The sequence below is a fragment of the Psammomys obesus genome, unplaced genomic scaffold (genome assembly GCF_907164565.1).
Source record: "Psammomys obesus unplaced genomic scaffold, mPsaObe1.curated_primary_1811, whole genome shotgun sequence".
NCBI lineage: Eukaryota > Metazoa > Chordata > Mammalia > Rodentia > Muridae > Psammomys > Psammomys obesus.
In genome coordinates, this window is record NW_026596256.1 from 14,298,786 (window position 1) to 14,321,786 (window position 23,001).

The 23,001-nt window shown below is 43.0% G+C and overlaps 2 protein-coding genes across 2 annotated transcripts in view; one reads left to right on the forward strand and one right to left on the reverse strand.

Moving 5' to 3' along the window:
• Veph1 (ventricular zone expressed PH domain containing 1) overlaps positions 1-23,001 on the reverse strand; it is a 191,716-nt gene that overhangs the window by 141,481 nt on the left and 27,234 nt on the right. Inside the window, exon 4 of the mRNA XM_055596770.1 lies at positions 16,408-16,582. Within this exon, the coding sequence (XP_055452745.1) occupies positions 16,408-16,582 (175 nt within the window). The remainder of the gene's footprint in view (positions 1-16,407; positions 16,583-23,001) is intronic.
• Ptx3 (pentraxin 3) lies at positions 1,508-7,176 on the forward strand. The gene is made up of 3 exons (XM_055596892.1): positions 1,508-1,732; positions 2,170-2,571; positions 5,970-7,176. The coding sequence occupies exons 1-3, from the start codon at positions 1,600-1,602 to the stop codon at positions 6,581-6,583; spliced, it is 1,149 nt and encodes a 382-aa protein (XP_055452867.1). The 5' UTR covers positions 1,508-1,599; the 3' UTR covers positions 6,584-7,176.

Consider the following 23,001-nt stretch of genomic DNA (forward strand, 5'->3'; position numbering starts at 1 on the left):
ATAGTCTACGGGTGTTCCCTAGTTTTAACTCATTCTCAAATGCAGTAATATAGAGCAGGTCCTTTAAACAATATCTCATTGTCCCATAAAGCCATTTCTTTCTTTTAGGCCTTAAAATCTATTTCAGGCACACTTGGTTTTAGCTGCTATTTTAAGTAAGTGAAGCTCTTGAGCAGGGGCTTAATGCTTTTTGACTTTCTGTTGATTCTTAATTTATAATATACTATTCCCTCAGGTGTCTAGATATGTTTAAGTGTGAGTTCGTTTTTACCGTGGTGGATGGTATAACCATGTGCATTCCAGATGCATGAGGGCAAGCCCGAGTTCCAAACACTTAGGGGTCTTGTGGTACTCAGTCAAGGAAAGCCATGCATGATTCCTTGTGCAGGGACGGAAAGAGGAGTTTACCTATGGAAATGCAGAGGGCAGCCTTCTGAGAGGCCTCGCCTTCATGTCTGCACAGCTGTGACTGATCACCCGAGCTGACCCTCTGGGCTTGGTTCCCTCTTGATCTTTGGCCACTGAATCTTTTTCTTGCTTTATTTGGAGTTCAGTTGAATGTTTTAACGGTTTTTGTTGTTTTTGAGACAAGGTTTCTCTGGATAGCCTTGGCTGTCCTGGACTTGCTTTGTAGACCAGGCTGGCCTCAAACTCACAGCAATCCTCCTGCCTCTGCCTGAGATTACAGTTGTGCACTAATGCACCCAGCTGTTTTTTCAACACCTTGTATAGGTATTTTTCCACAGGGGGGATAGTCAGCGCGCACACACGCGCGCGCGCGCACACACACACACACACACACACACACACACACACACGTCACTAATTTAAATTTAAAATGGGACCTTTGCCTCTGAGCTTGCTAGAGTAAGTCCACCACATGCTAGATTATATATATCAGAGAATTCCTGAGCATCTCAAGCCAATATGTCCCCACCCCGGCTTTCCTGATTTATTGGAGGTCTACCCAGTTGTAGTGTTTCTTTAGTTGTCACTCCAGAGGAGTAAAGACAAGTTAGTCAGGATGGATTTGACTTTTAGAGTCATGTAGGTTCTTAATGTGTTGGCTTATCTTGGGGTCACAGAATCATTTTTCTATAGCTTGGACTTGAGAAAGTGTCCACAAGAAAAGCGGGGAAAAAAAAGTTTTCTGTAACTTAAAGGGTCGTGGAATAATGAAAGCCCACACCAAGTGCCAAAATGATAATGTGCCCCCACACCTCTGTACTCCCCACCGTTCACGGTACAGCAGCTAATCTTTGGGCTGGGGGGGAGGGCAGCAAAGGGCAGCTTCCCTGCCCTTTCCCCCCTGAACCTCCTCTAATTAATCTGCCTGCAGTGTGGACCTTTGTGGTTTAACATTGTGCAACTTGTTCGGCTCCCTTGCCCTCCCACCCAACCCCCTCCCCCAAATCCAGGGGAACTCCCTCGCGCTGTGCCACTGGCATTACTCATTCATCCCGGTTCAGGCTTCGGAGCATTTATTAAGGGCTTCACTCCTGCCTCACTCTATCTCTCCTGGGCTCAAACTCGGTTCACCCGGAGAGCCTGGCTTCCTCCCCTGTGGCAGCCGCGGAGCAAACTTCAGCCTCTCCAGCGATGCATCATCTCCCTGCGGTTCTGCTTTGTGCTCTCTGGTCTGCAGTGTTGGCCGAGACCTCAGATGACTACGAGCTCATGTATGTGAATCTGGACAACGAAATAGACAATGGGCTTCCTCCCACCGAGGACCGTAAGTACATTTTAACTTTCTCAGCTCACCTCAACTACACAACCCGCTCTTTTTTTTCTTTGGGGGGGAGGGGGTGCAAATAACATCCATATACTTAGTGGCAGGCTGAAATTATGCTTTGTTTTGTAAAAGTGAGGACTACCTGAGAAAAGCCACAGGTTTCAAAATTCTTTCCGTTAACATATATGATGAGTTAGACCATACGAAACCGCTGCTCTGTAACTGTTTTTAGCCACATAAATGGCAACTCCCCGGAGTTAGCTTATCTTGCCCCGGAAAGAATGTTCCTGAGTCATTTTTGAGAAGTTTACACACAGGCTGTTTTCAGAGCTATCCTTGGAAGGAGAGGGATGCTGGGGACCGGCCTGGGGTCACCAAGGGTGCAAAGCCCGGCAGGCCGCGGGGCAGGCTGGTAACGTGTGTGTCCCGCTCCCCAGCCACGCCGTGCGACTGCCGCCGGGAGCACTCGGAGTGGGACAAGCTGTTCATCATGCTGGAGAACTCGCAGATGCGGGAGGGCATGCTGCTCCAGGCCACCGACGACGTCCTCCGCGGAGAGCTGCCGCGGCTGCGGGCCGAGCTGGGCCGCCTGGCGGGCGGCGTGGCCAGGCCGTGCGCCGCCGGAGCCCCCGCGGACGCCAGGCTGGCCCGGGCGCTGGAGCCGCTGCTGCAGGAGAGCCGCGCCGCGGGCCGCAGGCTGGCGCGCCTGGAGGACGCGGAGGCGCGGCGCTCCGAGGCCGCGGCGCCCGGCCTGGGCGCGGTGCTGGAGGAGCTGCGGCGGACGCGCGCCGACCTGAGCGCGGTGCAGAGCTGGGCCGCCCGCCACTGGCTGCCCGCAGGTAAGCGCCGGGCGCGGAGCCCGCCCCCGTGCTTTGTCCCTGGAGCCCACAGCGCCTCGCCACCCCAGGAAAGCCTCACACTCAGGGTCCCGGCCCTTTCCGTGTGCACACTCACAGAGCTCAAACACACCAGGCAAGGCAGGCACATCGCCTTTTAAAACTATTTCCCAGCGAGGAACCAAAAGGAGGGGGTGGGGGTGGCTAGCCATCAGTCTGGAAGTAGACGTCAGAGGTCCCTGATTCCGGATCCGACCAGATATTACGGGAGCTCCATTGGCAGGTGTTTAACCGTGACCTCCTCGCTGCCCCGAGTCCCTCCGTTAGGGATTTCCATGTCTTCTAATTTTATCTGTTGCTCTCTTTAGGCGAGCTCTAGTTTCCCCGAACTATTTCAAGGCCCCGGCTAACTTCGGCGATTTTCCCAGCCCCTCTGCCGACTCCTCCCCTTCTTGCTCCTTCTGAGCTGACTTGAGCCGGATTAGAGCTCCTGCAGACTCAGCAGAATTCCGCCCAGGTTCCCTCACCCCGCTAGTTCCCTAAGGAAAGTCAACGGGTGTGAAGGCCGCTCCACCTAGACTCCCGGGACCACACAAAAAATGGACTTGTCAAAGCTCACAGTCCAAAAGGCTCCCAACTGACGACGGCCTTACAACTAACCCTTTACAAAGTTAGAACACCGAAGCCCGGTTTAATGTGCTTCTTAAGTCAAATTTCTGATGGGGCAGTGATGTGTTGATGTACATTACTCTAGTGTCCTACCTAGGAAAATAGCCCCGGTGCTTCTCACGAGCCTCGCAAACAATGACAAACAGTGCTACCCTGCCCTGCAACTCCAGTGACCTGAAGGTCGTTGGACGCACTAGCAGGAAGGACACTCCAGAGCAGCTCCATTCCTTTTCAGAACCCACGCTGCAATCAGTCCTTTTGTAAAATATTTGAAGACTATTTGTCAGTATTGGGGGGGGGGTGGCCTTAAATCCTAAGTAGGTCTTCAGAGAAAAAGCACACAGCGAAATCTAGAGCTAACCCTCAACGTGATAATCTTGTGACAGTTTTAAAGGCACGGTGTGTGTGTGTGTGTGTGTGTGTGTGTGTGTGTGTGTGTGTCTTGCATAACTGGGTAGAGTCGTGTGCATATAATGTGCCCCCCAAAGGAAGAATTACTTCACTTTGCATCCTCACCTACATTAGTTAGAAGAGGGATGGACTCAGTTCCAAATTCTAAGCTGTTGGTGCTTATTACGTCCAATAATACTTTCACCCACAGGCTTTGATTTGTCCTGCCAACTTGGCTCCCCGGGGATTCCTAATCATGCTGTGGTCTGCCTCCTAAGAACCTGGTTTTCATTTTGCTTGGTCTTTGATAATATAATTACAAAGACTTATTAGTTAAAAGACATTTTATGAGAGAGGTTCTGACATTTCAAAGAGGTCTCAAGAGCCCCAATCACTGTTCTGCAGAAGAATCCCAACAAAAATCTGCCAACATACTGTTTTGCGGCATGAACTCGAGTAGCTGCTGCAGCCTACGGGGATGCGAGGTCTCCCAGACATAGCTCTGGGCAGCCCTGGAATGCAAGCCCACCGCCTGGCTTTCTTTAAACAGGAAGGCAGTTAATTAGATTGTAGTCGATGTCCTATTGGATAGTACTTTATTTAAACTGAGGCCAGGCAATTTTAAATGCACACAAATGTTAATCTTTTGTTTCCACAATCATTATTTGATTTAATTGTCGTAGCCTGGGAAAGAATTCTACCTTGAAAATGCCTCACCTAGATTTTTTTTTTCATGAATGATTAGAATTTTTAAGAGTGCTGCTAATATTTGGGGGGCATTGCTCTCCATCATGGCTGCTCTTATGCAATTTTCCCATATTTCAATATTTTCTTAGACTATTACTGAAAGATAATATGCTCTATGTTAGTTTGATGTTTTCTGGACAGAGCCTAGCTCAGAGCCGCTTGCAGAAATTTACTGCGCTTTTCTGGATGTTTGATCTCCACCCACAAGTTCTGTTGATTCACCACTTGGGCTTTAAATGCTCTGGGAGTTAAGTGTTCAAAGCCACCTCATAGCATCTCCCACTTCAGTCTTCTCAGCCACACCACGAAGCAGAGCCCATCTGGTCAAGGCTTGAGCACTTCCCATGCCCTCACTTCAGCATCGCAGCTGCTGATGCGGCTTCGAGATCAGTAGATGAGGCCTCACCCCCATGTCCAAAAGTCCCTGTCTTCTGAATGCTCTCAACAGAAACAATCTCTAACAAAATCCTTAGGAAGAATTCCCTTCTTTTAATCTGTTTTCTGTAGTGGTGTGTTTTAAAGCATATCCCTGGCCTGTCCAGATCTGAGTGCTGCATACTTGGTGGTCTCTGCCAACAGACCAAGCAAACTAAAACCTGAAGTTTTCAGTTGATCAACTAGGGAAGCATAGGGTATTTTTGTTCACTTTTCTCACCTATAAGGTGGGAGTAGGAAGACTTTAAAGACGTGAGAGGCTGTGTTAAGATGATGAACAAACTGATTAGAACACCATCTGGGGCATAGTGAGTACCTGACGGACATTAATTGTTGCTACACTTTGCTTCCTGTCAAAGGGCAGTTTGGCAGCTGGCCCAGGTGGTGCACACCAGTGGTTTCGGTCCCTTGGAGCTGGAGACAGGAGAATCAGAAGCTAAAAGTTATCCATAGGTACATATCCAATCTGAGGTCAGCCCAGCCTACATGAGGACTTATTTCAAACAGCCAATAAAAATAGGCACAGTAGATTTCTATAAGCTCTGCAAAGTTACCAATATCCAGGATTATGTGGTATTTGAAAATGTATTCCCTAGTGATATTGCTATTCTAAAATATTGTTGCAAAAGACATACTGAATAGCTACCCGGAATGAGCTAGGTCCATTGAATTTTATAGATTTATTGATTTAAGGTCATGGCAAAGGTAAGAAGGAAATGGGATGGATCTTAAGTCCTTTGAAATAATAGAATCCCCCGAAGCTAACTCATTGTGAGTCAACGTTTTAACAACAAATATATATGTGTACATATATATATATATATATATATATATATATATATATATATATATATATGGAAAGCAGATTTCAAAGAAGATGGGTATTCAACATGGTTTTTGTTATTTGTGCACTGAGTTGGCACCTTCCTTCTGTTTGCAAACTTCTTTATTCTGCTGCTTTGCTGAATAGGCCAAGTAACTCTTTCTTGCTTTTTATTCTCTTTGCTCTATGGAGATCAAACGGGTGTTCCTGGAAGTCACAGCCCACCACTGTAGGTAGTTATCAATGATAGGTAACACGCTTATGTTAACATAGCCGAATACCAAAACAAGTGAATGAAACTGAATTTTCTTCTTGTATTCTCTTTTTGCGACTCCAGGTTGTGAAACAGCGATTTTATTCCCGATGCGTTCTAAGAAGATATTTGGAAGCGTGCATCCTGTGAGACCAATGAAGCTGGACTCTTTTAGTACTTGTATTTGGGTCAAAGCCACAGATGTATTAAACAAAACCATCCTCTTTTCTTATGGCACAAAGTGGAACCCTTATGAGATCCAGCTGTACCTCAGCTCCCAGTCCCTAGTGTTTGTGGTGGGTGGAAAGGAGAATAAGCTGGTTGCGGACACCGTGGTTTCCCTGGGGAGGTGGACCCACCTGTGTGGCACCTGGAGTTCAGAGCAGGGGAGCACGTCCCTGTGGGCGAATGGGGAGATGGTGGCTACCACTGAGGAGATGGCCGCAAGTCACTCTGTGCCCGAGGGTGGAATCCTACAGATTGGCCAAGAAAAGAATGGTTGCTGTGTAGGTGGGGGCTTTGACGAAACATTAGCGTTTTCTGGAAGAATCACGGGCTTCAATATCTGGGATCGCGTTCTCAGCGAGGAGGAGATAAGGGAGAGTGGCGGAGCTGAGTCGTGCCACCTCAGGGGGAACGTCGTCGCGTGGGGAGTCACGGAGATCCAGGCGCACGGAGGAGCTCAGTATGTTTCCTAAGTGTTGCGAAACTCTACTGGAAGCCGAAGGAGACTCACACTCTAAATATATGCCAGTTGGGGAAGTCTGAAAACTTCGGTGCGTAATAAGAACACTTGAGACTTAGGAAGGGGAGACTTGAGATCGTCTTTATTTATCTTGGCAAAATACTGAATAAACAGTTGAAGGGAAGGCTTGGGAGAAGGCCGGGGGCCATTGTTACTAAGTCTTATGCCGTGGTGCTTTCAGATTAATGTCTGCCTCTGTCAGATAAACCTTCAGATAACTGAACAGGCCTGGACTCTGAACAGAAGGACAATTGTGTTACTTTTCTTTGGTTAATTTTATTTTGGCCAGAGACATTTTTGTATTGGAAGAAAAACAAAACAAGCTCTGTTGCCCGTTGTTCATTCTTCCTGGTGTGTACTGTGTGACAAAAGAGATGATGAGAAAAACGTATTTATGCCACAAAGTGACTTATTAACAAACATAAATGTAGCTCACATGTAATAATCCGGTGTTCCATTTGGGAGAAGATAGTTGTGTAACTTATATTGTGAAATGGATTTGTATTAATTTTATTTTTGTAAGACTCCACTGTAAATAAAATGTTTTATAAAGCTAGCCCGCGTCCTCAAAGTTTAAGTTGAAGAGCTGTTTTGAAGCACATCCATACTTTTCCTTTTTTCAGCTAGAGTAGACAAGTCATTTTCAGAAGCTGCTGTGAAAACAGCAATAGTTAATATTGTTAGAGGCAAACTCTACTGCAAAAGCTTTAGCACCCACAGGTTGTAAGAAATAGGGTCTTGGCTAAATGCACTCACCTCTCTGGACTTTAGTTTGTTGTTATTTTTCAACTAAAGAACTGAGGAAGAAATGATTCTGTGAGCTCGTACAATTTGCTGCCCTGTTGTGACCCAAACAGGTGTTATCTGAGCTCTCCAGGTAGACATGATGCGTGTAAGCAGCGGCTACATGCATGTCCTAGCTCTGAACATCGCTTAACGAAGCTGTCATCTACAAAACTCATATTGAAGACTTGCACAATCAAGTTATCAGAAAAAAAAGCAAAAACTAAAGAACTCATAATATTTTAAGTAAGTTAGGATTTTGTGCATTCATTGGTCTTTGGGGGGTGTATAACTTACAGGTATATGCATGGTAGGACTATCAGAAGAGAGAAGAATCAGGAAAAGAATCAAGACCTATTAAACAATAGGTCTTGCAAGAGAGAGGCCAGAGAACCCTGCAATTCAGGAGTCTGAGTAAGATCCCCACCGAACTATCTCTTCTTGAGGATTCTATTTAAGAACTTCTAGAACCTTGGAAAGCTGCTACAGAAATACCAAAGAACCGCAGTGAGCATGCATCTCCTAAACATACAGAACCATGGCACATCCTGCTCATGAGGTGTGGCAAGTAGGGCCATGGATAAATCTGTAGCTATCTACCTCAGCTTCCTTAGACACTGATTTCCTCAGTTAAAGAAAGGAACATGGATCAAGCTAGTGTCTTTCAGAAGTAAAGCTCCAAAAATGTAATAAATTTGGAGGATGTTCAAGGAATTTGTACAGCTTCATCCCATTCTTGAAATCTATAGAGTCAGACCCATGAGTCTGTAACAAAATTATTTGCAGTTATGAACTGATAAGTAGGCCAGTCTTGCACTCTTGGGAATTATACAACTCAACATTTCTGATACATTGGCCCCATGCTAAGTCCCTATCTAGCTATTCTCTCTGTGATTAAATTCTCCTCTGGAAGCAATCCTAGACCCATCATTGGAGAGTTAGGACATAAGCCATGTGTGGGACTGAGACAAAATAGCCCCTTGTTTTAGCATCGTGGCATGCGGTTGTATTCACCATGTTGTCATTGAGAATGTTATCACGTGGTGACACAGTAGAATAATTGTACAAGATGAGTCAGGTCATTAGGAAGAGAATGTGTGTGTTACTGATATATGCTGTCTCTAGGGTTAATATTACTGCTATAAAGCAGGGTGACTAAGTTTCCTGGTTTTCCTGGCCCTGTTCTGGGTTTATCAAAGTTGCCATGTCTCTCGGCAAACTGGGACAGCTGGTCACTGTAGTGTGTACTTATATATGGTTAGTAGGGCATAGTTGACATTTTCCTTGCCTATGACAGTGACGTTTGGCTCTTAAGTATTAATTAATTTATACTTAGGACATTTAATTATTAAGTATCTATCATAGGATGTCAGAGTTTGGGATTATAATTTGATGCTTAACCGACTTCACATTAATGGGAAATACATTGATAAATAAGATCTTATCATTGATTTTTTACTCAATTTCTTCTTTAATCATATATTAGGAAGCTCTTTTTTTTTTTTTTTTAAATATGCCAGGGCCAAATATTTTGAAAACGGTCTTTTAGCTAGTTAAGACGCAGCACTCCTAAATACAAAATGTTGTTAAAGTAATTGCGCATATTGGTTTATATTATTCTTGTGTTCTTTAATTATGAAGGTATCAGATTACTGATTCTTGCAGCCTGATTGAGCTGAAGTGCAGGAAAATATTTGCAGGGCCTCAGGTCAGAAATCCAGCGTTTAAATCCTGGCACCACCAAGTACTGGCTTACTAATTAGCAGGCACGCTCAACTAATCTCAACTACTCTCCCGCTTCTTAAATTCCAAAGCAAGACAAAATCCCTCTTCAAGTGCAGAATTATTAAGCAGGTATTATACATAAAATTATTTTCTGGCTCATCAGATCACTTTGGAAATAACATTTTTCTTAAAACATTTCCCCACGTAATTCCCATGTGCTAAAACATAAATAAGCAATGAAACAAAACTGTAACAAAGAGATGAGCCTTAGGGTTGTTGTGGATGGTGTTTCAAGATCAGCGTGCAGACACACAGGCTGTGCAGGTTTTCTTTACCTCACAGCAGCATCTGCTGGTGAAACAATGAAGCTGCAAACCGACAGGCACCAGCTCCGAGACAGCCACTGGGGACGTTCTTTCTCTCAGACCCGTCTCTACTTCTGGAACCATGTTCGGATTGACTTTTTACCATGTTATATTTGATCTTCTCCTATTCGTGTTAACATTCAGGTGGGATGTTTGTAATAGCATTTCAGTTTAAAGGATGAAACTTTACCTTTTTCATAGTGCAAATTGGTCTGCTTGTGATAATGTAAAATTAGTAATATCTAGTTATGACAAAACAACAACAAAGAAACACTGAATACCTTTCCTTAAATTAAGATTAAGACAGGGATAATTGTGCAAGATGACTCTGGTCACTAGGATGAAAATGTATGTGTAACAAACATATAATCGTTTCTATAGGGTTATTGTTCCTACCTGCGTGAAGTAGGGCTAGTGATGTTCTGTTAACGGTGTGTCAGGTAGTAAACTGAGACCATTTTTTACCAACAATCATGTCATGAATTTTGCATGTGTGAGTGGCACACGTGTGTATGTGTATGCATACATGTGTGTTCAGGTGCACGCACCTATGTGTGCATATAAAGGCCAGAGGAGGGCATCAGTTGTTCTCTGTTATCATGCTCTGCCTTTTTCCTTTGATAAGGTGTAGTCTCTGTGTGAGCCTGGAGCTTGCGTGTCTTAATTTATCCTGCTAGGCTGGCATCCACCAAGCCTCAGAGATTCTCCTGTCTCCTGCTTCACACACTGCTGAGGTTCCAGGCCAATCATGGTTGGCTCGTTATTTGGGTTCTGAGATTCCAAATCAGGTCCCATGGTTACACAGCAAGTGCTCTTAACCCCTGAGCCACCACTCCAGCTCCTGCCACGAATGTTCAACGGCTAAGCACCTCTCTCGGGATTATGAAACTCAGTGAGTGGATACAGTTCTGTCCTTAGTATTTTAATACGAGCCTAGTCCACTGCAGCTACTCAGTTAGAGATGGGAATGATGACGCTGGTGACAGGAAGAGGAATCACGGTGAACATGGGCTGGATGGTGTATGGAGTGTGGGTGTTTTATCGAGTTAGGATCCATCGGCCAAGCGTGGTACATAAAATCACTGCCACAATGTGTGGGAAGTCAGCTTTCTCCATTTATCTGAGTCAGCTCACCATTGGCTAGTTTGAATTTTGTTTCACATAGAAAAAGAAATGAGGTAGATTTATCATAATTAACTGGACAGTCTTTTCCAGGCTATTGCCAGCATGACAGAAAGAGACAAGAGTTGTGTTTTCTCCAAGATTCTCTACTTAGGTTTCAAATCATTGGAGGACATCTTGTGGCTTGCGCAAGAGGACTGTGTAAAAGGTCTGTGATGGAGAGGTGGACTTCCATCTGTCCTTTGATTAAAAGAGGCGGGAAGAACAACATTGCACGCAGCTTCAGTAGCAGGGGCAGGACAGAGCCACAGAGGTAGACGTCAATTAATCGCAAAGGGCTTCTCCATGGACCCACAAATAATCACGTGACATCTAAGACAGTCTCATTTTATAGTCCTTCTATAATCTTGTAAGCCGCATGGTGGAAGAAGTGGCAATTCACACTACAATGAGCCCTGGGTGCACTTCTGTTTCCTCATACCAACAGCATGGCCCATCTTCACGAGGAAGAGAATAAGGCTGGAGAATTATTCAGGAGCACGGGCAAACTTCTCCTCTGACAAGATTCTGACATTACGTGCTATAAAATTACACATGGTGTAATTTAGGCAGGAAATAAATTCATCATCCAATGTATGAAGGACATCCTAGTTTTATTTTTGAATCCAAGGTCTTGTATTAAGTGTTTTTTCATTATTATAATTTTAGTTTAGGCTTATTTTCTATAGCTAGCCTTTGTTACAATAAGGGTACTATTAATTAGACATTGAAAAGAGCTAGAGTTTCAGTTTTTTTTTAATTTAGGTCTTTATTCTGTCTGAAATTAATTTATGTATGTTTTGATATAAATAATTATTTCAGCATTCTTTACTCAATAGTCTTCTCCATTGCAAAAACTTTCCACCACATACTTGATTTCCGTGTTGCCTAGGTTTGTTTTGTCCTCTCTATTCTATTACAGGACTATTTTTCTCTCTTTGTAGCACTATTATGCTGCAGTAATTACTATGACTTCATAGCCAAGTTCTCCTTCTTAGGAATTCCTTTGGCTACCTGACTCACTTTATCTGAATTGTAAATTTTAAAATCACTTTGTCATCTTTCGTCAAACCTTCCATCCATTTTTATTATAATCTCACTAAATTTATTGAAAATTATGTCTTTGCTATACTGTCTCCCATCCATGAAGATGGTATAATATTCCACATGTCTGTTTTATTTGATTATTTTAAAAATGATTTATAATTTTATTATCAAAAGTTATACATATAACTTTCTAGGTGTTGTATATGAATCATATTATGCATGATTTTTTATTCCCTTTTGACTGTGTAATGATTGTTATAATTTATTTTGGGTCCAGGCTAGTGTCCAGACTCTTTAGAGTCACTTATCTGTGTGGTATCCTACAATTCTTGCAATGAGAAGGAAAATTATAAAATTCCTCTTTTTGGAAAAAGTATTAAAGGTACAGAGTGTTCACTGATTGGGTGCTAAAGACAAACAAACTTAAATACCAGCAAATTTGATTCAATATATAATACAAATTTAAAAAATATATTAAATGGATTATGATGAGTGAAGCTGAAGTGACAGCAGATAGCACCTACACACCAAGTGAATTGGTGTGTTTAAGAAAAGAGGAAAAGAGTGGCATTGTTCAAGAAATTTACAGTTGATGAAGACCTTGGAAGAGCTACATACAAATTGAGGTGCAAGAAACATATTTTATAACTTTTGGCCTGGAAAAGCATTTAGCTGAATCACACAGGGGGGAAAAACACCAGTAAATAGTTTAAAGTATAAGTGGTATGTGACATTTAAAAGATTTACTTAAACAGAACACAGAAGAAACTGGAGAATGCATTAAATAACTTGTTTTTGTTGTTGTTGTTTTAAAAAAGAAAACCTCTGGAGATGGTAGTGGCAGATAAGGTCAGTAGAAATTAAAGATGTGAATGAATGGCTGGCTGACTAACCAGATGCATCAAGCTTCTGAATAGGGAGGGACCTTCACTTACATTCTTACAGAGACAAAGCTTAGACATTATGATCAGCCACGAACTACACACTGCACAAGAAAACCAGAGAGAAGTTCCAGAGGGCAGGCACGGGGAAGGGACCAGTGTGCACCTTGAAAAGTGACTCAGAATTAAGTCATCTTTGGCTGGGTCAGTGAATGAGAACGGAACCTGCTTGTTATGACTGGAGAAGAAATCAACGGTATAGGCATGAGAAGCTGTGAGAAATAATACTCCAGCTTTGAAAACTCATCACACCAAGGGGGCCCAAGAGGAAGGCTTTAGCTAAAAGAGAAAGGCCATAAGACGAGAACCATCATAAGAACCAAACACTCCAGGAAGTGTGGGTTTTCCCCAAAAGCAGTGAATTTCCTGGCATTAAAGGTACTCAAATATAGGCAGGCTGGTGTGATTATTATCATCATCATCTTACCTACTATTTATCTAACTAGGCTGTGGTGTCAAGCCATTGTCTGAAAAGAAACACAATGCTCAGAAAAAGTACAACCAACATTCAGCGGAGCAAGGCTCAACAGAAGAGGTAGCTTTGGGGTGAAACATCCAGGGCTTAGCTGCTTGTGTACAAAAGGACATGGAGGAGGACAACTGTGGCTTCCAGGTAATCCCTGTTCATTCCCACAGCAGTCTGCAGAACGTCTGGAATCCATGCCTTCCTAACTCTGCTGTGGTTCTGCTGAAGCCCATTGCCATCTCCTTTTCTGAGGCAGCTCATGGTCTCAGCAGACAACCGATATACAGTGTCTGTCTACCCGCAATGATAATGTGTCAGTTCAGAAGCAGCCAGGTTGCCAGAGTTGGGTCAAAAACAAAAAATGAGATTGGATATGGACTGTATGTAATTGGTATTCAGAGGGATGTGATTTGGGTGGTGTGTAGGCCCATGCTGTGGGACATAAGTAAAGCAATACACCAGAAGGGTGCTGAGCCACAGCTTTCAGGGCCACCACTGAAGCCCAAGTCAAGTCAATGGGACATCTGATCTACCCATGGACCTTTCAGTCATGTGCCAACAAGGAGTTGCCTTCTTCTTTCTCTTCCTCTCCCTCTTTCTTTCCCCTTCTTCCTCCTCTTTTTCTTTCTTCCACTTCACTTCTTCTTCCATTTTCTCCTTTCATCCACCTCTTCCTCCTTCTCTTCTTCTCCTCCTCATCTTCCTTCCCTCTCCTTGTTTCTACTTCCCCTCTTTCTTCTTTTTCCTCCTCTTCTTCCTCCCTTCTTTTCTTTGTCATCTTCTTATCCTCCTCTTATTTCTCCCCCTGTCATCCTTCTCTCCTTTATTTTCTAATCCTCTCCATCAAGTCACTTATATCAAGGTTTTCTGTTACAAATGGATTAATATATTTGTCATGAAAGTTGTCTGATTTTATTGTTATAACATTATTGTAAGTATTGCCGTTGACAGATGACCTTTTTGTGAGAGCAGAAGTCCAGGAGAATGAAGATTGGGATGCCACAGATCAAAGAAGACAGTCTAATGGTGCGAAGAAACTACAGGCAATGAAGAAAGAAACACTGAGGGGTTCGCTGAAGCTGTTCAGAAGGGAATATCAAATGAAGATGTGCAGAGCTTCTCAAAACCCCTCCTGCTGTTCAACTCATATGAGTGGTAGGTGGGGCTTCACAGTCATACGTCAGTCCTCAAAGTCAAAACTCTGGACTACTCAGGCCCAGCCATTCTTAGGTCAAGTTGCCACTGATTCTATGGGCAAACTTCATAGTGCCATATCAAACAAACCAAATCATTTCTTTACTTCAGATGCTTGCAGTGACTTTCGAGTTTATTTTGTGTTTCAAAGACCTCTTTGTCATTGAAATAACACTTCAAAAGCCTCAAAAACATTAGCTGGAAACATCCTGGAAAGACAGAATTCATTTTTAGATAGATGTGGTGCTCTCGAGTCTGTTTGGTGAGTCTCTCCTTTCTATGAAAATTTTTTAAAAAAATGTTTTCAAGGTGGTAAAAATAAAAACATAATTGCTTTTCTGGACTTGCAGCAAATTTAATCACATGTGAAGTAAAATTAGCAATATGACCCTAAGGCCAAAGGAAATTAGGAACAAGATTACTGGCTAATGTTATTAATGGCAAATCTTTACAGAGGAGCAAAGGGTTAAGGGACAAACATTGCTATTCCTGGTGCTCAGACATGTATGAGTTTCTGGCAGGAATTTTAAGGTAGCACTGAGGAGCCCACTCAGGAGTATCTGATACTTGAGCTTGAGGTGGGGACAAAACCTTCGCCCTCGGCAGGCAGTAGGCATTCTGAGAATGGGGTGGTAGCAGGGTAGGGTAAGGCTGGGTGTGTGGAAAGATGAATGGGACAGGGGCTATTGGGGGGGACAGTTGATTTCATATTTCAGGAAAGGAAAGAGAGTGTTTTGTGTTTGTTTGTTTGTTTGTTTGTTTTGTGTTTTTAATTTTTTTCCCCAGGTGTAGAGATTGAACTTCTTACCTGGCTCATCTGGGTGAGCATTCTGTCACTGAGCCACACACATGGAAAGAGTGTGCCTCTATCTGACTGAAAACACAGTAAAGCAGAGTGGCACCTGAAAGAAGCAACCTTCGTTGGGCCTGTCTACCAAGGTGTATCATCAGGGAGAAAGAGGCTGCCATGTAGAACTGTGGTCCCAGGACTGGTGGCTCCTGAAGTTTCAGATGGGTAAGGATGTGAGGACAAAGGTCACCATTCTAGCGGGGAAGCATGGAGCTTCCAATGGAGCCTTCTGGGAGCAGAGTCATGAGGAGGAGGATGCCGCAGTGTACCATGATGAGAGGCCTAGCCGAAAGGACACAGGTTGTGTGCTGGCCTGGGTATCCTGGGCACAAAGCACATTCAGGACGTCTTAGCAGACTCCAAGAAACCCTGGGACAGGGAATGTAGGAATGCTCTGCAAGAACTGGGGTCTGTGGGGACTGAATAAGCAAGTAATCTATGAGCAGCAATACCTGTGGGCCTCATGCATTTTTATTAGTGAGGACTGAGACTGTCTGGATGCATATCAAGTCACTTGATATATTATCCTCTGACCTGCAATCTGTTTTTTTTTTTTTTATTTATAAGCAAAACAAGGTTTCAGATAGGTAACAAACAAACAAACAAAAATGAAGTCCTTATAATAAATAAGCCCTTATTTATTTATTTGAGTGGTATAAATCAACTCCAAGTCATATTTGAGTCGGAAAAGTCATCACAGGTCTTCCTGTGTATTTTACCTTTGTTTTGTTGAGACAAGATCCTACTCTGAGGCTCTGGCTGTCCTGGAACTCACTACATGGAAAATGTAGGCTTTGAACTCACAGAGATCCACCTGCCTCTGCCTCCCAAGTGCTGGCATTAAAAGTGTGCACCACCATCCCTGGCTCTGTGTATTTTATATAACCAAAGATACTTCCTACTTTTGGAAAGCAAAGTTTAAAAAAATGCCTTTTCATCAACCACTGACTGGCCTGTCAAAGGGATGATCTCTCCACAGCCACGGACTGGACACTTTGACAGGAATCATGGGAGGCACAGCTCTCTGGACTGAGAACCACAGGATTGGCAAGAAATTCACATCTTCTCAATGAATATGGTACTTCATTTGCCAGGCAAAGAGGAGACAAGTCAACCAGCAACAGAGCAAACAAATCTAATTCGTCCCTTTGTGTGCCAGGCCTCACTCAAAAGAGCCATAAACACCTCATTAACTTCCTATTAGACACATTCCCAGCTCAGTTCTCGAACGCAATGTGCTCCTACCTTGGAGTATGCTCTTGATTATCCCATCAGTGTGATCAGCCAGGAGATCTGCCTTGGTGATGGCAGCCAGGGACAGATAATTGGACATGTTCCTACACAGCTCCTTGTTGCCTCTGTGGAGGAATTTCACTGCGATGGGGACAGCTAAGACCATCACAGGGGTCCGGTTGTAATTCTGAGGAAATATAAGAAGGCAACAAACAAGTAACTCATTGTCCATTCGTTATTCATTCACCTCAAAAATATTTGCTGGGCTCCTTGAATACAGCTGTGAAAACACAGGCCCTGCCCTGTTGACACGGCTTGGGTTCCCCTTGTCCTTACAGGAAGACTTAGGGGCAGTTGATAGCATAAACTGAAGCATGACCTTAGAGGTACAGGGTGCGAAGGAGAACTCATCGCGCCAGGAGGTGTCAGAAAAGACTTCTAGGGGAATGTATGCCTTAGCTGAATGAGTTAGGGTAGCTGGGTGATGATAAGGCAAACACTGGAGAAGAAAGAGGCATTGTGGGAGGCACATTGTGAGGGAGAATGTGGCACAACTAGGGAGCTGTGGGTAACTCAGTGTGTTCATGGGAAAATTGGCAGGAACTGGAAAGACCAGCAGGCATGGGTATACCAGGAGGCGGGAGAGTTTGGAACTAATCCTGAGGGCATCCAGGGGTCAAGGGGAAGAACAGATCATCAGATTTATATTTAAGAAAAACAAAGGAATGTTGACAAGCTTGAAGGTTGTTTTTTACTCAATCAAGGATAGATTGGATGCACAAAGTATGGTATATATCATATTCATATATAGAAGTCATATGTATGAATAGTATTCACTCAAAAAAGAATGAAACCAAAAATTTTCAGCAACGTGAATGAACATGGGGAACACTGCAAAGTGTAATTAGCTAGTCTTGGAAATACAAATATGACATGCATAGTTTTAAAAGGTGATTTTGCACAAATAGTTTGGCAGGGGATTGAAGGAGATCAGGTAATGATCTACCAAAAACATTTGTATAGGACAAATGCTAGCATTCAAATCTTGGCAGGACAAATAATAAAAGTTCAAGGGGAGGAAATGCTTGTTACCTTGACATCATTACCCATTACAAGTATTGACTGAGAGACACTGAACTCAGGTATATGGACAGCTATTATGTGTCAATTAAAAATGCTAAAAATTTAGCTAATGATATTCAAAAGAAAAGTAAACATACGACTAATGCCTCAAGGCATTCTAGATCCTGAAATAACTCTCTTCTTATTTATTTTGTGACTCACTTTAAGTGTCTTATAAATGCTGCCGTCGGTATTTAGATAAGTAATTAGGAAGTAATTATAGATAAATTGTATATATTCAGGACCACCACCCTGACCACTTTGACTATGAGAAGAACTGTACTATATACAATGTGTTTGGGAGCTGACTTCATATCATTATGCTGTAAACAAAAGGGGCTGCTCTTTTCTGTGTGAAAGGTATTTGTCCTTTTGCCCATAGGCTGATTTCTACTACTTCTGACAATTCTAGGTTTATGGTAGGTCCTTAGCAAACACCATAGCCTGAATAACAAATGAATAAAATGTAATAGGGCTATGAGGTGGCCACTGCCTATCACTGATGTAAAAAGTTGGACATGATGACATATGCCTGTAATCCCAACACTGGAAAGGCAAGACACAGGAGGGTCTTCAGGGCTTGTTGGCTTGTTAGCCTTCAAATTGGCAAGTGTCATGGTCAGTGGGAGTCGTTGTTTCAAAAATCAAAGTGTAGCAACAAAGGAAGACAACCAACATCGATTTCTGGCCTCCACATACATGCAAGCACACAAGCAGACATATAGACTCATGGACACACACAAACATGTACACATGTATCTACCATACATACACAAGTGGGGAATAGGTAAGAAGAGAGAAGATAATGTGGATATGTGATGATGGCTATGACAGAGAACACAATGTGTTGGGGAGGGCACGTGATGGAACACAGACTCTGGATTCCACTATGGGCTTTGTCACCCTCCTGCTGGCTGATCACAGAGATGTCAGCCAGCTCTCTAGATCATTTGTAACAGTGCCTGTCATCACATTCTCCTGTCAAGTAATTGCAGATAAATGGGTCTCACAGCAGACACAACAGCAACTGACTGGCACAGGAAGACTTTCCAAGCGGCTAAAGGACCAATGACCTTGGAGAGAAGGTCAAATAATGACTACCCTCCTAATAGGCCGCACACTGAGTAATCTACATCACCGTATGGTTATAGACGGGAAGCCTGCAATGGTGGGCAAAGGTGATGGATAGAAATTTCTGCCTCTCTATCAGTAAATGTGCATTTTCTTTTTCTTTAGTAGTTAGTTTCTGCGTTGCTGATGGGGATAGCCATATGATTGCAAGACAGCATCTTCTACCTTCTTTGCAGTCAGATGTGTAGACAATGAGATAAAGAAAACTTAATGTATTCAACTTCTCAGCTACTATTAGCATGATGTGACTTGGCTTTTTACTCATTTTCTCCCTTAAATTTAGTTGGAACAAGGACTTGGTAACAAGGACTGAAGTAGTTATCTATGATCCTAGCTTAGAAACTGTGTGTAATACAGAGAAGAGAGGAACCTCCGCATCAGCCCTGGTCTGACGTGTCTGAATCATTTGATGAGAGATAAAAATACCCTGTGTAGTTTAACCGACTGTTCTAGTTAGGCCTTTGTTATGGCAAGTGAGCTTTTATCCTGACTAGAACTGTGTTAATCCAGAACCATTTTTATTCTTGAAGTGTCCTCCGTAGCTGAAGGGAAAGTTAGGTCCTTAGGCAATATGGAATTTAGAATTTTATTTTAGTACAAACCCTCTAATAAAGATCAAAGAAGGAACATGGGGCCAATACTGTCACACTGCTCTGGGGTCTCTAAGCAGCATCATGACATCTGAGATAAGGGGCAGTGAGATCAAAAAGGACATTTAATGTGAGACGACAGTGTCTTGACCCTCATACCAACTAAAACAAAAATAAATTCCAGGCAAATTGCATATCTAACAGTAGAAAGCAAAGCAAAGGTGGAAAAAGCACACAGCCGATGTTCCCAGTGGCTTTGGGTCACTGAGCGATTCCTCAAATCTAACTAAAATATTACCATTAAAAAAGGGAATGTAAAGTGAATAAAAGTAAGGAGTTCTATTCCAGTGATATTTTAAGATAATGAAAAGATAATCCAAGGGACATGGATATTTGTGATCCATTTATTCAACAAAGGGCTAGCCATAACCAGAATATGTACATACAATCAAACTTGGAATCAGTAAGAAAAAAATCAAAGAAACAAAGGATTTGGACAGATGTTTCAGAGGTAAGGATATAGAAATTGACCAAACACTTGAAAATTTGCTCACTTTCACGGAGATAAATTTTGGTCTGGGACTATCTACTAGGCTTTGTTTAGTGAGGCGTCTTCGAGATATGAACTCTCCTGAAAAGGATGCACAGTCCTACGAATTCGGTTTTCAGTAAGTTTTTTAAGTGGACTGAGACTTGGTATACGTACAGGATTGATTGTTCTATGCATATTCACGCATCGCCAGTTTTAGGATTTCGTGAATGACCATGACATGCAGTGGTGCATCCAAGACAGTCAACAGTACAATAATGGCAGTGCCAGGAGCGTGAGTCACCTCCTCACACTGAGTGTTAAGTAAAGGAAATGCTGTGGGACAGCTGAGACACTCAGATTAGTGAGTTGGGAGTAATAACTTTGGAACACCCATATCTTGCTATGAAGTCCATAACACTCCCTCAAGTCATGGAAAATGTTATTGCTATGGTTTCCCTTCTGCCCCAGATCTCAGCCTCATCAAGCTCTGCTGAATATTCAGCTTTCCTTTTTTTGGAGAGTCTACATTAATTCTTCATTGAGGAGGTTTCCAGTTTCTAGTGATGGCATTTCTACTCTTGGTCTCAAGAGTGATTAAGTGACTCAGCCTAACACAGGGCACATTTCCCTGATCCAAACGATGGTTTGAGAATAAGCACTTCACCAAATTTAGTCAGGGATTCTTCGAAGAGCTCTGTGATTGTGATTCTCCTGCTGGATTAAAGGGACTAGGAGTTTATGGATGTCACTATCGTGGGACTGCAGTAGATAGGAGAGAACGTGCGTGTAGTTTGAGGAAATGTGGGGTCAGAGAGGCAAGCTGGGAGAAATCAGGACCTGTTAATTTCATTCGAACTCCATGATATAGGTATGCTTAACCCATCTCCATTCCTAAATTTTTCCAATCAAGCCAATTAAATATCTTTTGCTTAAGCATTCCTATTTTCCTAATCACCAGCCCCCTCCCCCCCCAAAAAAAAATGCCTGATACATTTCAACTCATTTCTGTATTCCATTAATTTTCCAGATACAGGGTCCAGACCATGGTTTGCCTTAAGACTTCTCTGATGGCTTATCTGAATATCTTTGTCTGCCTTCTCTTCCCTCCAATGAAGACTATGTGGCCCTGACTGGACTGGTCATTGCTGGGGTGGTAGCTTATGAGGCCTCCCGGAAAGACAGGCTTCTCCTTTCCCCCAGGTCTGGCACTCACCTGCCCACATAGAATTGCTTGGATCTGCTGGGAATAACTCACACAAAACTATTTATAGAAGGTTGTCCCATAAGAGTGACAGTGGGAGACTCTCTTTAGTCAGATCAGAACATCCCTCTCACATTGTATCAAAGTACCAAAAGGCCAGGTCAGAAACTAGATCTTCACTGATTATCAAAAGATTAGGTAAGGTCTAAAGAGATACTGAGGTTTATTCCATCAAGACCATGGTAGACCCTGATTAAAATAACACACTTATTCACAACTGTATCTCCATCTGTGATGACTGGAACATTCCATCCACCAAATTCAGTCTCTACCACTTCCTTCAAGTTACACTTGAGTACATGTGCCAAAGTAGTCATCTCTTTCCCTTTTGTTAATACGCTCTTTAGACTGTGGTGTTCAGGAAGATTAACTGATCTTTTCCCACTTCTCTCAGTTACCCTATATTGTTGCTTCTTTGGATTCACATTTAAGCTATTTCTGCTACAGCACTGGATGCCACGCTGACTTGCAGTCTACTTTTGGGCTATGTTTACAGCCATCCAGTCTCTTGGTGGGGAGGTTCTGAGAGTTAAACATTCATATTTTGGCCTTAAAGTGGTCAAAGCCCTAGCATTGGGAACATTCCAAAAGGAACTCCAAGTCAAGGCTTATATCCACACTGAGTCTTTTGCCAAGAATAACTTGAAAGTAGAAAGGTACATGTCTTCCATTAGAGGATTAGATCTTCAGGCACTCTTTAATTAATTAATTAATTTAAAGATGAAGTCTCACTATGTAGCTCTGTCTGACCTTGAACCTATGCTGGCCTCAAATTCACAGAGATATGCCTGCCTCTGTCTCCTTAGTGCTGGGATTGATGGTATGCACCATGGTCTCAGGCATATTTATATGTAGCTTGAAAAGCCAAATGTGGTGGTCTCAGGAAGTGGCCCTTGCTAACTGTGAGCACAGACAAACACAGGGGGAACTGGATTGACAGAAATCATTATATTCTGTTCTAACTCTGGAGGGAGTGAGCCCTTGACAGCAGCAATGAAAGAACAGGTCTTCTTAACCAATCAGACTGCATTCTTTTTATAACAGTTCTGGATGTCTCCGAAGCAGGGATCCAATGCAAAAACATAAACTCCTCCCCTCAAGTGGATCATGTCATCATTAAAAAACAAAAACAAAAACTAAATAAACTTCAGCACACTCAATTTTTCTGTCTTTTCCCCCCTCATGTATCATTTGGAAAAGTTCTCAAGTGAAACAAAAAGTAAAACATTAAGCAAAGAGAAAACAGTTAATCTAAAACCCAAAGGCTCACCACCAAAGGCACTCCACCTCAAAACAGTGTCTAGACAACCCCTGCTATATCAAAAGCCACAAGCACTGCTGACGACAACAGGATATGAGTAAGGGGCTGGGGCCAGGGTGACATTGGCAAAGAAGAATCCCATGGACCTAAAAGATAGCAAACAACTTCTCGGCGCCTGAGCCCCACTTCAAAGGCACTTGCTGTGCCGTAGAACTGGGCACAGCAAGTCACTTTATCTTGTAGAGGTATTTGGATCACAGAGTTGCTAACGGGACACAGGCAGAGAAAAGTCCTGTGGTCACCATTCTACAACAAATAAACCACTTTTACGGCAGCTGGCAATGCCACAGCCTGTGACAGAGCTTGGCTCCCAGCATAGAAGTCAGCAGGCTGGTGTGAATATTATCTTACAAGTTCAGAGCTCAGGGAACAAATGGAGGTCACTGCAGTGTAGAAATAAACTGACTCCCGGGAACCGCTACACCTCGCAGGAGACGGGAAACAAGAGGGCCTTGTTCCACCATGCCAAGGATGCCATCTCTCAACTTGATTAGCACCAACTAAGCTCTTGGTGGAGATTTTCCTTTTGAAAACGTGGTTTGGGAGCCTTTCCCAGTGTTTTAAAATTGAAAAGAATAAAGCAAAGGAGAAGAGACACATATCTAGGGTGTCAGCCACTGAGAAGCTCCTGTGCTCTCGGGTACTGAAC